An 18,329-nucleotide genomic window follows, 5' to 3' on the forward strand; every position below is an offset into this window, starting at 1 on the left:
ATCAATACGAAGAATTTTTATAGTTATATTAGGAAAACGAGGGTGGTCAGGAGCAATGTTTGCCCCTTAAAAATTGATAATTGTGATATTGTCAATGATGCTAAGGAAATGGTGGACATGTTGACTAATAAATGTCAGTATTTACAATAGATGAAGAGGATAGCATGCCGGAAATCCCAAAGAAACTAATATTGGGGACAGGGACAATAAAATTAATGTAGGTAAAATAACAGTAATAAAGAAAATAATGGCACTAAAGAGTGACAAATCCCCAGGGCCAGATGGTTTCCATCCCAGGGTTTTAAAGGAAGTCAGTGAGCACATTGCAGATGCCCTAACTATAATCTTCCAAAATTCTCTACCGGCACGGACTCGATGGGCCGAATGGCCTCCTTCTGTGCTGTTATGACTCTATGGGGGAAAAATTGAGTCACGCCCTCTTTGGGGCACAGCACCCTGAAAAAATTAGCACCCTCCGCGGTCGAAATTCACCGGTAGCACCACAAGAGGGAAGCGGGGTGCTACTGGAAGCACGTCGCGCCACAGTACTGCAGGCCTTTCTCCCCTTCTTAAAAGGGAGGGGCCCAGCGCAGTGCGACCCGGGTCCCAGCTGGGCCACCTGGGATCGGAGTGCCGGCAAAAGAGCCCGGCACTCAAGAGAAGTGCCGGGCTCACGGAGCGCAGCCGGCACTCCGCGGGGTGGGGGGGTAGAGCTGTAGAGGAGGCTGGGGACGGTAGAGGAGGCAGGTGCTGGCAGGCGGCCAGCAGCAAAAATGGCCGCCCAGCACCTCCCCTTTAATTTGCGCCACCCCGGCCGCAGGTAGGCCCCCCTGACCCCATCGGACATGGTGTCCGACGGTAAGTCAGGGGGCGCTACCGAAGATCGCGGCCGGGGCGTGAGCTGGGCACTGCGCATGTCGATGACATCATCGCCGGCAGCGTAGCACCGCGGGTCACTAACGGTTCCCGCCGCTGCTAACCTCCCGCTGAATTTCGCGGGAGGCGTTGGCGGCGCCGCGCCCGGGCGCTAGCTGCTTTGCGCCCCGCTAGCGCCCTCTTAAGGTGCTAACGGGAGGCGCAAAGCAATTGAATTTTCAGGCCTATGATTAGATTCAGGAACCGTCCTTTAGATTGGAAAATTGCACATGTCACTCCACTTTTTAAGAATGGTGAGAGAGGGAAACCAGGGAATTATAGACCAGTTAGCCTAACATCTGTTGTCGGGAAATTGCTAGAGTCTATAATTAAGGATAGGGTGACTGAACATCTTGAAAATTTTCAGTTAATCAGAGAGAGCCAGCCTGGATTTGTGAAAGGTAGGTCATGCTTGACAAACCATATAAAAAATTTTGAGGAGTTGACTAAAGTAGTGGACAGGGGAATGTTTATGGATGTTATTTATATGGACTTCCAGAAGGCATTTGATAAAGTCCCACATAAGAGACTGTTAACTAATGTAGAAGCCCACGGAGTTGAGGACAAATTATTGACCTGGTTAGGAAATTGGCTGAACGGCAGGAGACAGAGAGTCAGGATAATGGGTAGGTACTCTAATTGGCAGGAGGTGACTAGTGGTGTTCCGCAGGGATCTGTGTTGGGGCCTCAACTATTCACAATATTCATTAACGACTTAGATGATGGCATAGAACGTCATATTTCCAAATTTGCCGATGACACAAAGATAGGCTGCTGTAGGCAGTGTAGGCGGAAGCATAAAATTACAAAGGGATATTGATAAATTAAGTGAATGGGCAAAGCTGTGGCAAATGGATTTCAATATAAGCAAATGTGAGGTCATCCACTTTGGACCTAAAAAGGATAGCACAGGGTAGTTTCTAAATGGTGAATGGCTAAAAACATTGGAGGTCCAAAGAGACTTGGAGGCCCAGGTACATAGATCATTAAAATGTCATGAACAGGTGCAGAAAATAATCAAAAAGGCTAATGGAATGCTGGCCTTTATATCTAGAGGACTAGAATACAAGGGGGTAGAAGTTATACTGCAGCTGTACAAACCCTGGTTAGACCACACCTGGAGCACTGTGAGCAGTTCTGGGCACCACACCTTAGGAAGGATATACCGACCTTGGAGGGAGTGCAGCGTAGGTTTACCAGAATGATACCCGGACTTCAAGGGTTAAGTTACGAGGAGAGATTACACAAATTAGGGTTGTATTCCCTAGAATTTAGAAGGTTAAGGGGTGATCTGACCGAAGTTTTCAGGATATTAAGGGGAACTGATAGGGTAGATAGAGAGAAACTATTTCTGCTGGTTGGGGATTCTAGGACTAGGGGGCAGAGTCTAAAAATTAGAGCCAGACTGTTCAGGAGTGAAATTAGGAAACACTTCTACACACAAAGGGTGGCAGAAGCTCGGAACTCTCTTCCGCAAACGGCAATTGATGTTAGATCAATTGTTAATTTTAAATCAGAGATTGATAGCTTTTTGTTAACCAAAGGTATTAAGGGATATGGGCCAAAGGCAGGTATATGGAGTTAGGTCACAGATCAGAGCAGGCTCGAGGGGCTGAATGCCCTGCTCCTGTTCCTGTGTTCCTATGTGTAGTTCCGGAAGTCTGAAGTTGCAATTCCAATAGAATCAGAGAATCTTACAGCACAGAAGGAGGCCATTCGGCCCGTCGTGCCTGTGACCGTTCTTAAAAAAAGCCAGGCAGAGAATATCCCAGGACTAAATTGGATAGCTCTTTCAAAGAGATATCCCAGCGCCAAAGTGGCCCTGATCAAAGATTGAACAGGCTGGGGCTCTTTTCTCTGGAAAAGAGACTGAGGAGAACTGATAGAGGTCTGATAGAGGGGCGGGGAGCGTATGAGTGCACCTAGTAGGGCCATCTATAATCACCATTGTTCCCGTTCCTCTGACTCTGGCTTTTCCCCTCTCCCCACCTTTGGTGGCCGTGCCTTCAACCAGCTAGGCCCCATGGGAATCAAGGGATATGGGGATCAGGTGAGAAAATGGAGTTGCGGTCGAAGATCAGCCATGATCTTATTGAATGGCGGAGCAGGCTCGAGAGGCCATATGGCCGACTCCTGCTCCTATTTCTTAAGTTCTTATGCTCTGGAATTCCCTCCCCAAACCTCCTTTAAAGCCCTTCTTTAAAAACTCACCTCTTTAGCCAAGCTCTTGGTCATCTCTCCTAAACCTTTCCTCTTTTTCCTGTATGGCTCTATGTCCATTTTCCTCCTGCCTTCTGTGAAGCGCCTTGGGACGTTTTTCCATGTGGAAAGGCTCTATATCGACACAAGCTGTTTGCAACGAGCACCGCTGATTCTGTGGCCGTGTAGCAGTAACAGGTTGAATGGGCCTCGTCGCCAATGTAAATATTTATTGGTACACCACCACTCCTCCCCCACTGGCTGAATCACTGTTGTATTTGTCTCCGTCAATCAGTTTAATTCATAGACTCTACAAGGGAGCAAAGAAAAAAGACTTGCATTTCTCCAGCGCCTTTCACGACCACCGGACGTCTCAAAGCGCTTTACAGCCAATGAAGTACTTTTTTGAAGTGTAGTCACTGTTGTAATGTGGGAAACGCGGCCGCCAATTTGCGCACAGCAAGCTCCCACAAACAGCAATGTGATAATGACCAGATCATCTGCTTTTGTTTTGTTAGTAGAGGGATTAATATTGGCCAGGACTTCAGTGATAACTCCCCTGCTCTTCTTCGAAATAGTGACCATGGGATTTTTTACACCCACCTGAGAGAGCAGACGGGGCCTTGGTTTAACGTCTCATCCGAAAGACGGCACCTCCGACAGTGCGGTGCTCCCTCAGCACTGGAGTGTCAACCTAGGTTTATGTGCTTAGGTCCCTGGAGTGGGACTGTGAACCCACAACCTTCTGACTCAGAGGCGAATGTGCTACCAACTGAGTCACAGCTGACACTGTAGATGGGAATAGTGTGGGAAGGTGGAGTTGAGGTCGAAGCTCAGCCATGATCTTATTGAATGGCGGAGCAGACTCAAGAGGCATACTCCTGCTCCTAATTTCTTGTGTTCTGTCTCCATGGTAACCCTAGTTGATATTTGACTGTCTGTTGACTCTGAAGTTTGTTTTTTGTTGTTTGTCTGTTGTAAACAAGCATTGCATTCCAGATAGCAGATGAACTGAACTCTTTTTTGAATGTTTTTCGACCAGCTGTGTTCTGATTATTTTTGCATCCAACTTTTTTTATTTCATGACCACAAGGATTATGTTCCGTTGGTTAACGCTGTTTCTGTGCGCCAAAGTCGTTGCACCAGGTAACTATTTCTGGTTCGTTTCTACAGACAGCAGATTGCGATTATATTGCAGTGAGTTCAGGGCTTCGGACTAATGCAAATTGCGTAGCGGAGAGAGTTCAAAGGGGCAGAAATGATACAGCACAATTTCTTAGATTCGTCGCACACTGGCTGGTGCAGAGCAACGCCAGAGCTGGATAATTACAACCACTTGCCAGCTCAGCCAGTGGCCGGGTGTAGCGCTGAACTACGCGGCCTACTCGAGTCACAGATGCAATTCCCAGTCGCGGCTGAGTGAGCTGGTCTCTGCTTGGGTTGGATACAGGAGTGTAGGGCCAGCCTGATGAATCCCGGGCCAGGGAGGGTGGGGACACTGGAGAGAGGTGGGAGATTGGGAGGAGAGAGAGAGGAGGGGGGGACAGAGAGAGGAGGGGGGAGAGAGAGAGAGGAGGGGGGGAGAGAGAGAGAGGAGGGGGGAGAGAGAGAGAGGGGGGAGAGAGAGAGAGGAGGGGGGAGAGAGAGAGAGAGAGAGAGGAGGGGGGGAGAGAGAGGAGGGGGGAGAGAGAGAGGAGGGGGGAGAGAGAGAGAGGAGGGGAGAGAGAGAGGGGGGAGAGAGAGAGGAGGGGAGAGAGAGAGGAGGGGAGAGAGAGAGAGGAGGGGGGAGAGAGAGAGAGGAGGGGGGAGAGAGAGAGAGGAGGGGAGAGAGAGAGGAGGGGGAGAGAGAGGAGGGGAGAGAGAGAGGAGGGGGAGAGAGGAGTGGGAGGGAGAGAGGAGGGGGGAGAGAGAGAGGAGGGGGGGAGAGAGAGAGGAGGGGGGAGAGAGAGAGGAGGGGGGGAGAGAGAGAGGAGGGGGGAGAGGGAGAGAGGAGGGGAGGGAGAGAGGAGGGGGGAGAGAGAGGAGGGGGGAGAGAGAGGAGGGGGGGAGAGAGAGAGGAGGGGGGAGAGAGAGAGAGGAGGGGGAGAGAGAGAGAGAGGAGGGGGGAGAGAGAGAGAGAGGAGGGGGGAGAGAGAGAGAGGAGGGGGGAGAGAGAGAGAGAGGAGGGGGGAGAGAGAGAGAGGAGGGGGGAGAGAGAGAGAGAGGAGGGGGGAGAGAGAGAGAGAGGAGGGGGGAGAGAGAGAGAGGAGGGGGAGAGAGAGAGAGAGGACCCAAAATAAATCTCACACTAGGAACAACTAAAATCGAACAAACCACTAACTACACATCGGCATAAAAATTAGCTCTACGGGAAATTTCAAACTGGCTGTGAATGAACTGAAAGAGAAAGCAAGAAGGGCTTTCTACGCCATTAAAAGATCAATCCAAATAGAAATCCAGACCTCAGGGACCCAAATTAAATTTCACAATAGGAACAACCAAAATTGAACAAACCACTAACTACACATACTTGGGCTTAAAAATCAGTTCTACGGGAAACTTCAAACTGGCTGTGAATGAACTGAAAGAGAAAGCAAGAAGGGCTTTCTATGCCATTAAACAATCAATCCAAATAGAAATCCCAATTAGCATTTGGCTAAAAATTTTCAAATCAGTAATCGAACCAATTGCATTCTATGGCAGTGAGGTATGGGGACCGCTAACACAACAAGAATTTGCAAAATGGGACAAACACCCAATTGAGATCCTACATGCAGAATTCTGTAAAAGTATCCTCCGGACTCAAAGGAAAACCGTAAACAATGCATGCAGGGCAGAACTAGGCCAATTTCCACTAATAATTACTATCCAAAAAAAAGCCACCAAACTTTGGAAACACCTAAAAATGAGCAACCCCCACTGCTATCATTACGAAGCCTTGAAATGCCAAGAGAGGACCATAAAGAATAACTCCCTCAGTCAACTAGTCCTGGGACTCAGTGAAGCAACCACTAACACTACTAACAATAACCAGCCCCAGGACAGTGACATCGTAGCACAGAGAATTCGACCCAACACAATTGTCACTAAACAAAAGGAAAAATACCTGTCATATTGGGCAGAAACAACAAAAACCCAAAGCAAACTCAATTGCTACTTGGCCCTAAACAGACAATACAACATGGCTGAGTACCTGACCATGGTAAAGGATAACAAACTGAGAAAAACCTTGACAAGGCACAGACTTAGCGAACATAGCCTAGCGATCGAAAAAGGCAGACCAGGCTGCCAAGAGAGGACAGGATATGCTCTCACTGCAGTCAGGGAGTAGTGGAGACAGAGATGCACTTCCTCACAGCCTGTGGAAAATATCAGGGCATCAGGGAGAATTTCTACCAAAAATTCTCACAAATATGCCCTGAATTCAGAAATTTGAATGATGACCAAAAACTCCCATACCTACTGGGGGAGGAGAGAAGCTGTGTAGCACTGGCGGCACACTATGTTACAGCTTTCCATGAACAGAGGGACAACCAGTAAACCTAAGAAAAGAGTATATATAAATAATGCGAATGTATATTTATACACTCAGGGATATACCTGTTTATACACTGTATGAATAGAACTGCGTTTATGTGTTCAACCATAAATGTATTTTGATGCTTTGGCAACATAAGATGTACCTTATCATGCCAATAAAGCGATTTGAATTGAATTGAATTGAATTGAGAGAGGAGGGGGGAGAGAGAGAGAGGAGGGGGGAGAGAGAGAGAGGAGGGGGGAGAGAGCGAGAGGGGGAGAGAGAGAGCGAGAGGGGGAGAGCGAGCGAGAGGGGGAGAGAGGAGGGGGGGTCAGAGAGCAAGGGGGAGAGAGAAAGAGGGGGAGACAGAGGAGAGAGGGAGGGGGAGCGAGAGGGCAGAGAGAGTGAGGGAAGGAGAGAAAGGGGGAGTGGGAGAGGAGGGATGGATGGGAGGGAGAGGGGGGAGAGGTAGAGAGAGGGAAGGAGGGAGGGGGAGATAGGAGGGATGGATGGGAGGGAGAGAAGGGGAAGAGGGAGAGGTAGAGAGAGGGAGGGAGAGAGAGGAGGGAGGAATGGGAAGAAGAGGGGGAGGTAGAGAGAGGGAGAGAGAGGGATAGAGAGCGAGAGGGAGGGAGAGGGAAAAGAGGGGTGAGGGGGTGGGAGAGAGAGGGGTGAGGGGGTGGGAGAGAGAGGGGTGGGAGGGTGAGGGGATGGGAGGGAGAGGGGTGGGAGGGAGAAGGGTGAGGGGGTGGGAGGGATGAGAGGGAGAGAGGGAGAGAGAGAGAGGGAGGAAAGGGGGAGGGAGATATGAGGAGGGGGATGGAGAGAGGGGGCAGAGAGAGAGGGGAAGAGAGTGAGAGAAGGGGAGGGGAGGAGGAGGGGAGGTGGAGGGGGAGAGAGGATGTCGGCTGAAATCAGGTAATGACCGGAGGATACAATTTCTGGGCGAGTGTCGAGTGTTGGTTTTAACTCTCTTTACTCTTTAGCATAATCAGAGGTGAGATCAACCAAATGTTTAAACTTTTCTAACAATTAATGTTATTAATATTAAAATACAACAAGTTTTACAGATAGATACGCTCAAAACCTTAGTTAGAAGTGCAACTCAAAACTCAGAATGGCCAATTCTGCTTCGGGAGACAGGTTAATTCTCCATCGATATCCTGCGTGGTCTGTCTGTGGTCTGTCTGTGGCCTGTCTGTGGTCTGTCTGTGGACTGTCTGTGGTCTGTCTGTGGGCTGTCTGTGGTCTGTCTCTGGACTGTCTCTGGTCTGTCTCCTCAAACGTACTAAAATATCCATGCCCATATTCAGCAAGACCTGGACAACATTCAGGCTTGGGCTGTTAAGTGGCAAGTAACTTTCGCACCACAGAAGTGCCAGGCAATGACTAACTCCAACAAGTGAGAGTCTAACCACCGCCCCTTGACATTCAATGGCATTACCATCGCCAAATCCTCCACCATCAACATACTGGGGGTTACCATTGACCATAAACTTAACTGGACCAACCACATAAATACTGTGGCAACAAGAGCAGGGCAGAGGCTGGGTATTCCGCGCCGAGTGACTCACCTCCTGACTCCCGGCACAGATACGATGGGCCGAATGGCCTCCTTCTGTGCCGTAAACTTCTGTGATTCTTTTGGCCTAGCAATTCGTGGCCACCACAAAGGCTGGGGGTTAACGGCCGTCAAAAATGGTGGCGCTAGCAGGACTGAAAAATTGGCGCTGGGGACTAATTATCAATAACCCAGCACTAAACCCATGGTGCAACGCCATCCTGGTGGCGTTGGTCCTGGCAGCAGGACCCAATGTGGTGTTGCTGCTTCAACAGCTTCTGAAAGTGGGATTCTTAAAATGGCAATGCCTTGGGAAATGAGAAATATGCAGCTTTTAGCCCTTATAGCTGAACTGCCTTCTGAAAAAAATATTAACATTAAAAAGAGTTCCCAAATGGCAGTCTTCAGCTCTTAAAGCTGAATTCCTTCCGCACCTAAAAAAAAATGGCAGCAGTGCTTCAGCACCAACACAAATGACTCAGCAAGCCAGGGAAGGTGCACCCAGGGTCTCGCACGCAGCATTCCAGCTTTGTGCAGGGGGCCAACACTGCAAGAGAGGTCCTCCACCCACAGGGGCCAGGAGGCCCTCCAGAAAGAAGGATGTGGGACTACATCACCGAGGCCGTCACTGCCAGCAGTGTCGCCCCCACCACCTGGCTCCAGTGCCCAAAGGAGCTTCATGACCTCAGACCACTGGTCAAGGTCAGTGAATGCCTCTTCAAAAGCCGTCTCCTACCAACTGCACCACTAGCCTCACACACTGCTCAATGCACGACCCCCCCAATCACTGTATAAAGTTGGATTTCAGCATTGTGGCCAAGAGGATGCTGTGATGGTCAGTAACTGTGGGAAGGTAAAGTGTGGGACTAATGTTGAAAGGGGAATTGGGGTTGTGGTCACTGGTACCACAGGCGGATGATTCCATCCCGGATATTCCAGCCAGAAGGGGGCTGTCTGGGTTGCATCCTTCCTCTGGTTTCCTCCTCTTCTGCATCCCTCTTGTGCATCTTCCTCTTCTGCGTCTTTGTCTTGTGTGTCTTCCTTTTCCCTCTGCGAGTGGATGCTGGAAATCTGAAATAACAGCATAAAATGCCGGAAATACTCAGCAGGTCAGGCAGCATCTTGATCTGAGACGTGGGACTCGATTTTAATAGCCCTGAGAAGGCGGGTTTGGAGGAGGGTCTGTCGCGAAAATCGGAAAAAATGGCTTCAGACACCTAACCCGCCTCCATCCTGCCCTCACTCGATTTTCGTGAGTGTCTGTTTAGCTGCTCCCAAACTGACCCGACTGGAACCGGTAGTTAAGGCAGTGAACAGCCTGTTCACTGCCTTGCTAATCCTATTTTTATAGTTGTTTCCCATTTTCGTGCTTCTGGCTCCTGTTTCCTGACTTGTCAGAAACAGGCCAGGTTCAAGGAGACGAGTTGCTGGAGGACATGATTTGTATGCATTGGTGAAGCGCATTAAAAGCACCCTTGAAACATGGCTGACATTCAAATGCATCAAATTTGCTTTTGTAGGTATGGGATAAGATTTTGCACATCTACTGACCTTGTGACTGTTCAAGCTGACACCCATCTGCAGTGTGACCTGAAAGGAATAATTTCAGGCCACTTCGACTGTGCGCTTGCAAACTCGTTGCCTCAAATGAAATCCATAGCAAGGGGATGGGAAACATTTATGTCCTCTCATCCTGGTCCTCATAATCGGAGGAGTAGCAGCCGCGTGGCTCAGCGCAGAGCTTCCTGGGAAGAGGAGGAGGATGAGAATGAGGGACGCCTTGCGTGCCCTGTTGTGACCAATGCAGCATCCCTCCAGTTCACTGCTGCCCGTCAAGCAGGGTATGCACACTGCCATGCCACATTAGCATAAGCTTACTCTTCAACCATAGGTGGCTACCATATGGCCCTGTTATTGCAGCCGACATTTGTCCAACGTCATATGTCATCTCTGCTATACCCGGTTATTTCCTATCACTTTCACCATCAGCATTACAAAAGCAAGTCGCCCTGAGCCCTCAATGCGCTTTTGCCAGTTCCCAGAACACATAGGCCACACAGGCCACACAATCAACTGTTTGCCATAATTTTCCTTTTACACATGACAAAAGGATCATAAGCCAACAACAGTCAGAAAAAAAAGACAAAACACCCAAGTGAGTCCCCTTGTGGCTATAGGTGATTAATCTTTCTCTTACGTGTGCTTCTACGTGGTGCTTCCCCTGTGGCTTCAGCAGATGTAGAGGCACCTTGCTGACTAGGATGCTGCGCCTGCTTAGATGCCTTTGGCGGGCGCCCTCTGGGTTTGGGAGCCTGGGAGGGCTCTTCAACAGTCTGCTCTTCCTGCGGCTGTGCAGGGGCTGAAACGGCCATCTCAGTTGTCGCTGCAAAGTGTGTCTCTGACTGAGGGTTCTGCAGTGGCATGGTCGTGTGAGCGCTTTGAGAGGAGCCCACACTTCCTTCTGTCCTGCCAACAACATCCCTCTCATGGGTCAGCCGCACCTCAGTGCTGGCAAGTGGCTGGAGAGCACCTTGCTGCACTTCAGGGGGACCATGAGGATCTGCACTGGCAGTCCTCCACAAAAGGACATCCATGAAGCTCTGGTCTCTCTGCTCAATAGTTGTCCATCACTCCTCCAGAGATGACATTCTATTTTGAACAGTCACCATGTTTTCCTGACTCTGGCGACCTATTTCCTCCATGGCGGTAGCCATCCTTTCCACGGAGGTTGCCATCCTATCCATGGTGGCCCAGAGCCACAGCATCTGCATGCAGCTCAGCAGGGCTAGGAGATTGCAGCGACCTCCGCCGAGGACTCTCCACTGCTGTCGCTGTCTCCACCATCTGCTGATGCTCACTTGTGCGCTGTGATAGACCAGGTGGCAACACTACCCTAACTCGCGATGGCCTCACCGAGGTGTGCATTGCTGCGCTGGTGCTGGGTGCGCTGAGTCCTGGTGACGCTGCTCCCTCAGAGGCTTCAGATTCCTCTGAGGAGTTGTCTGGCTCTTCGTCCTGGATCATGGGAAGGGGGGCGCTCGATGGTCCTGTGGGAGAGTAAAGGCATGATTTAGACATTGATATTGATGTAGAAGACACATCCTTTTGAGCAGATGATACAACGTGATTCTCTATGAACATCATATGCCATTGCTTTCTGAGAGGGATGAAACTCTATTATGTCACCAGCTTCCTCTAGTGTACCCATCTCCCTATCGCCCACTTCCAGGTCCTCGCCACCTCCAACAACCTCGTTTGCAGCCTCCTCAGCTCTGGACAATGTGGCTAGGGTAGGTGTTCCTCCTCCAGTCAGTGCTCTCTCCCTCTTATTGTGGGCTATCTTTTCCTGCAAGGAGGGACACAAGCGGTGTTTCAGCCACAGTGATAGAGTGAGTGTAAATAATCCCTACCATAGAAGCTTTGAGGGAGACAAAGATGGGGTAAGGTGCCAAGAGGAAGCTAGCTCCCTGTGCTTTGTTAGTTGTTGTCACTGCATGACAGTGAGAGCGAGTCTAAGGGGTGCATAGGCAGGATGCTGAAATGATTCTCAGCAGAGACAGAGATGGATAGGTAAGGGTGCAAGGGAAGTAAGGGTAAGGTGGGATGTGGAGGAGCAGGCTTACAATGCAGACTGCTGGTGATGAGAAGAGAAGGGAACAGATTGAAGGTAAGTGTGATGGGATACTCACTTTTGATGTTCGCACAAGATCCTTAAACCGTTTCTCGTGCTGGATCCATGAGCGCTGACCTCCTCGGCAATGCGCAGCCAGGCTGCCTTGGTCTGCTGAGGAGGCTTCCTCCGGCCATCTGGAGGGAAGAGACTCTCCCTGCGCCCTCTGACAGCATCCACAAGAGCATGGAGGGAGTCATCATTAAATCGAGGAACAGCCTTGCCTCTGGAAGAAGTCATTGCGTCTAAATCAATATCAATGAGTCCAGGAATCCACAAGAGAAAGGCTTAGGCTGAATGGCAGCTTTAAAAGCAGCTGCTATGATGATGTCATCAGAGACAGCTAGCCGACCCGATCGCACTCATTGGACCAGCCAGCGCGCCCCATTGAAATCAACAAGCTCATTGAATCAAAATCGGACATCAGCAGCTGATCCCACTGGAAGCGGCTCCGGAACCCGCCAACCACGCAAACCCGACTCCAACCCGCCTCGGAAATTAAAATTGAGCCAGTGAAATCTGTTTCTCGCTCCACAGATGTTGCCTGACATGCTGTGCATTTCCAGCATTTTCTGTCTTCTCAGAGGCCTTCCTCTACCATCCAAGGCCTTGCAAGCATCCAGCAGCACGCCCTGCACCAAGCCACTACTTCAATAAAATAAAAAGAAATCCAGTCCAAAAGCTTAAATGCAAAATTACCTGAAAGATGTGTGTGTCCCTTTAAGAGGTGCTGACAGCATCTCTGTCAGTCTGCTGAATGCTGGGTTTACGTGGCGAGTTTAGGACCCAGTGCTGAACTCAGCGCTAAGGTCTAAGTTCACTGAGGTTATGTTAAGTCGGCGTTGCACGGCACCCTCTTAATTTACATTTCCAGGGCCTTCACTGTTATCGGCAGCGCTAAGGCCTCAGCAAAATGACGGCCGGCAAGTCCTGCATCACAATAATGAAGCTAGAGTTGCAGGCGTCATTTTCGACTGGATCGCGGCAAAAACTCGTGGCGGGAATGGGCCAATTTCTAGGCTTATGATCCCCCAAAGCCTTGCCACCATCTACAAGGCACAAGTCAGGAGTATGATGGAATACTCTACACTTGCCTGGGCGAGTGCAGCTCCAGCAACACTCAAGAAGCTCGAAACCATCCAGGACAAAGCAGCCCGCTTGATTGGCATCCCATCAACCACCTTAAACATTCATTCCCTCCACCACCGGCGCACCGTGGCTGCAGTCTGCAGTGTGTACCATCTACAAGATGCACTGCAGCAACTCGCCAAGGCTTCTTCGGCAGCACCTCCCAAACCCGCGACCTCTTCCACCTAGAAGGACAAGGGCAGCAGACGCATGGGAACACCACCACCTCCAAGTTCCCCTCCAGGTCACACACCGTCCTGACTTGGAAACATTGAAACATAGAAGTTAGGAGCAGGAGTAGACCATTCGGCCCCTCGAGCCTGCTCCGCCATTCAATGCGATCATGGCTGATCATCCAAATTCAGTACCCAGTCCCTGCTTTCTCCACATACCCCTTGATCCCTTTAGCCTTAAGAAATATATCCAACTCCTTCTTGAATATACTTAATGAACTGGCCTCCACTGCCTTCTGTGGTAGAGAGTTCCATAGGTTCACCACTCTCTGGGTGAAGAAATTCCTCCTCATTTCTGTCCTAAATGACCTACCCTTTATCCTTAGACTGTGTCCCCTGGTTCTGGACTCCCCGACCATCGGGAACATCCTTCCTGCATCTATTCTGTCCAGTCCTGTCAGAATTTTATAAGTTTCAATGAGATCACCTCTCATTCTTCTAAACTCCAGCGAGTACAAGCCCAATCGACCCAATCTCTCCTCATACGTCATTCCTGCCACCCCAGGTATCAGCCTGGTGAATCTTCACTGAACTCCTTCCATGGCAGGAACATCCTTCCTCAGATAAGGTGACCAAAATTGCACACAATACTCAAGATGTGGTCTCACCAAGGCCCTGTACAACTGTAGCAAGACATCCTTGTTCCTGTACTCAAACCCTCTCGCTACGAAGGCCAACATACCATTTGCCTTCTTAACCGCCTGCTGCACCTGCATGCTTACCTTCAGCGACTGGTGCACAAGGACACCCAGGTCTCGTTGCACTTCCCCTTCTCCCAATCTATTGCCATTTAGATAATAATCTGCCTTCCTGTTTTTGCCACCAAAGTGGACAACCTCACATTTATCCACATCATATTGCATCTGCCATGTTTCTGCCCAATCACCCAACATGTCCAAATCATCCTGGAGTTTCTCGACATCCTCCTCACAGCACACACGCCCACCCAGCTTTGTGTCGTCTGCAAATTTGGAGATATTACATCTAGTTCCCTTGGCTAGATCATTAATATATATTGTGAATAGCTAGGGTCCAAGGACCGATCTCTATGGTACCCCACTAGTCACTGCCTGCCACTCGGAAAAGGACCCATTTATTCCAACTCTTTGCTTTCTGTCTGCCAACCAGTTCTCTATCCAAGTCAATACCTTGCCCCCAATCCCATGTGCCTTAACTTTACACGCTAATCTCTTATGCGGGACCTTATCGAAGGCCTACTGAAAGTCCAGATATACCACATCCACTGGTTCTCCCTTATCTATTTTACCAGTTACATCCTCAAAAAATTCCAGTAGATTAGTCAAGCACGATTTACCTATTGTGAATCCATGTTGACTTTGTCCGATCCTGTCACTGTTTTCCAAGTGCTCTGCTATTACATCTTTTATAATGGACTCTAGCATTTTCCCCACTACTGATGTCAGGCTTACCAGTCTGTAATTCCCCGTTTTCTGTCTACCACCTTTTTTGAACAGTGGGGTAACATTAGCTACCCTCCAATCCATGGGTACTGTTCCAGATTCCATCGAATGTTGGAAGATGATCAACAATGCATCTACTATTTCTAGGGCTACTTCCTTAAGTACCCTAGGATGTAGATTATCAGGCCTTGGGGATTTATCGGCCTTCAATCCCATCAATTTCCCTAACACCATTTCCCTACAAATACTGATTTATTTCAGTTCCTCCCTTTCATCAGACCCTATGTTCCCCGGCATCTCTGGGAGGTTATTTGTGTCCTCCTTTGTGAAGACAGAACCAAAATATGTATTTAGTTGGTCTGCCATTTCTTTGTTCCCCATTATAAATTCCCCTGATTCTGACTGCAAGGGACCTACGTTTGACTTCACCAATCTTTTTCTCTTCACATATCTATAAAAGCTTTTGCAGTCAGTTTTTATGTTCCCTGAAAGCTTACTCTCATATTCTATTTTCCCCTTCTTAATTAATCCCTTTGTCCTCCTTTGTTGAATCCTAAATTGCTCCCAATCCTCAGGATTATTGCTTTTTCTGGCCAATTTATATGTCCTCTCCTTGGATCTTATGCTATCCCTAATTTCCCTTGTTAGCCACGGTTGAGTCACCTTTTTTGTTTTATTTTTGTGCCAAACTGGGATGAACATTTTCGGTAGTTCATCCATGCGGTCTTTGAATGTTTGCAATTGCCCCTCCACCATCAACCCTTTGAGTGACATTCCCCAATCAATCCTACCCAACTCGCACCTCAGACCATCGTAGTTTCCTTTATTTAAATTTAGGACCCTAGTCTCTGCGTCAACTACTTCACTCTCCATCTTAATGAAGAATTCGATCATATTATGATCGCTCCGACCCAAGGGGCCTCGTACAACAAGCTTGCTAAATAATCCTTTCTCATTACATAATACCCAGTCTAAGATGGCCTGATCTCTGGTTGGTTCCTCGACATATTGGTCCAGGAAACCATCCCGTAAACACTCCAGGAATTCCTCCTCCACAGTATTGTTACTAATTTGGTTAGCCTAATCTATATGTAGCTTAAAGTCACCCATGATGACTGCTGTGCCCTTATTGCACGCTTCTTTAATTTCCCTTTTAATGCCATCCCCAACCTCCGCCTTACTATTTGGAGGTCTATATACCACTCCCACTAACGTTTTCTGCCCCTTGGTATTTCTCAATTCTACCCATACAGATTCTACATCATCAGAGCTAATATCCTTCCTTACAATTGTGTTAATCCCTTCTTTAACCAGTAATGCTACCCCACCTCCCTTTCCTTTTTGCCTATCTTTCCTGAATATCGAATACCCCTGGATGTTGAGTTCCCAGCCTTGGCCATCCTTGAGCCACGTTTCCGTAATCCCAACCAAATCACATTCGTTTACCTCTATTTGCGCAGCCAATTCATCCACCTTATTACGAATGCTCCTCGCATTAAGACACAAAGCCTTCAGGCTTATTTTTTTAACGCTCTTAGACCTATTAGAATTATTATTTACTGTGGCCATGTTTGATTTAAACCGTTGATTTCTCTGACTGCCACTTTTGTTTTTCTCCTTCCTATCTTTTGCTTTTATCCTTGTTTCCCTTTCCTCTGTCTCCCTGCTCAGGTTCCCAACCCCCTGCCATCTTAGTTTAAACCCTCCCCCAGAGCACTAGCAAACACACCCCCTAGGACATCGGTCCCGGCCTTGCCCAGGTGCAAACCGTCCGGTTTGAACTGGTCCCACCTCCCCCAGAATGAGTTCCAATGTCCCAGGAACTTGAATCCCTCCCCCTGGCACCATTCCTCTAGCCACGTATTCATCTGAAATACCCTTCTATTTCTACTCTGACTAGCACGTGGCACTGGTAGCAATCCTGAGATTACTACCTTTGAGGTCCTATTTTTTAATTTACCTCCTAACTCCCTATATTCAGCTTTTAGGACCTCATCCCGGTTTTTACCTTATCGTTGGTACCTATATGCACCACGACAACTGGCTGTTCACCCTCCCCTTCCAAAATGTTCTGCAGCCGCTCTGAGACATCCTTGACCCTTGCACCAGGGAGGCAACACACCATCCTGGAGTCTCGTTTGCAGCCGCAGAAACGCCTATCTATTCCCCTTACAATAGAATCCCCTATTATTATAGCTCTACCCCTCTTTTTCCTCCCGTCCTGTGCAGCAGAGCCACCCCTAGTGCCAGGAAGTTGGCTGCTGCTGCCTTCCTCTGATAAGCCATCCCCCCCAACAGTACTCAAAGCGGTGTATCTGTTTGAGAGGGGACCCCTGTACTACCTGCCTGCACCTAGTACTCTGCCTGTTGGTCACCCATTCCCTTCCTGCCTGTCCAACCTCTACCTGCGGTGTGTCCAACTCGCTAAACGTGCTATTCACAACGTCCTCAGCATCGTGAACGCTCCAGTATGCATCCAATCGCAGCTCCAGCGCCGCAATGCGGTCTGTCAGTAGCTGCAGCTGGATACATTTCCTGCACACGTAGTTGTCAGGGACACAGGAAGTGTCCCTGAGTTCCCACATAGCGCAGGAGGAGCATACCACATGGCCGGGCTGTCCTGCCATGACTTACCCTTTAATTAATTGAAATTAAATTAAATCAATCAATCCCACCAATTACACTACAGTTAACTGGTTTACCAACAGTCCCCGTTATACCAGAGAGACCTTAGTAACTATAAACCACGGAGTTAAAGTTTAAAAAGAGAGAAATACTCACCAACCAATCACCTAGCTACTTTCTGGTGACGTCACACTTCAATTACTTTTTACTTCTCTCCCTCCCTCTGAGCTCGGAGACTGCAGATTAGTAAACCTACCTGGTCTCGGAGCCGCTTTTCAACCGCCGCCTCGGCCGCCTCGTCCCTCGCAGGTCCACCCGCCTGCCGCCGCTGCTCTGAGGCCTACCTGGTCTCGGAGCCGCTTTTCACTGCCGCCGCTCAGCCGCCTCATCCGTCGCAGGTCCACCCGCCTGCCGCCGCTGCTCTGAGGCCTACCTGGTCTCGGAGCCGCTTTTCACTGCCGCCGCTCAGCCGCCTCGTCCCTCGCAGGTCCGCCCGCCTGAAATATATCGGCCGATCCGTCATCGTCGCTGGGTCAAAATCCTGGAACTCCCTCCCTAACAGCACTGTGGGAGCATCTTCACCACACGGACTGCAGCGGTTCAAGAAAGCGGCTCACCACCACCTTCTCAAGGGGCAACTAGGGATGGGCAATAAATGCTGGCCTTGCCAGCGATGCCCACATCCCAGGAACGAATATATAAAATAAAAAACATGCTGTTGGCACTTTTGCACACTCTCGCTCGTTCCCATGGTTTAAAACAAGTTGATACCACAGCAATTTGATGTTTGCAAAAGCATTATTACAGGCTTCCAATGTCCCTTAGCTGTCTTATCTTTAACCTTCTCGACTGTCTGCTGAATAAGACCTTTTGAATGTGAACCTTCCCAGCCTGCCATCAGTTCCGTTGTTGAATTAATACATTTTGACCAAACTCAACTCCTTTGACAAAGGGTAATTTACGCCATCTCTGCGGGTCTTTCCACTGAAGTTACGGCAAAGCATCGGGAGAATCCCGCTGAGCGGGTTCCTGACCAGATCAGGCTTGGCTGAATTTCCTCCACAGTCAACGAGTCTGC

The 18,329-nt window shown here is 49.2% G+C and overlaps 1 protein-coding gene across 2 annotated transcripts in view; it reads left to right on the plus strand.

Moving 5' to 3' along the window:
* Positions 1 to 4,105: 4,105 nt before the first annotated feature.
* LOC147107909 (lipase member H-like) overlaps positions 4,106 to 18,329 on the plus strand; it is a 69,447-nt gene continuing 55,223 nt past the window's right edge. For both annotated transcript variants that reach the window (XM_086007297.1, XM_086007298.1), the window contains exon 1: positions 4,106 to 4,260. In XM_086007297.1, the coding sequence (XP_085863423.1) occupies positions 4,197 to 4,260 (64 nt within the window). In that variant the 5' untranslated portion in view covers positions 4,106 to 4,196. The remainder of the gene's footprint in view (positions 4,261 to 18,329) is intronic.

This window comes from Somniosus microcephalus, chromosome 14 (assembly GCF_052327205.1).
Source record: "Somniosus microcephalus isolate GS21.2 chromosome 14, FLI_Smic_1.0, whole genome shotgun sequence".
NCBI classification, from domain to species: domain Eukaryota; kingdom Metazoa; phylum Chordata; class Chondrichthyes; order Squaliformes; family Somniosidae; genus Somniosus; species Somniosus microcephalus.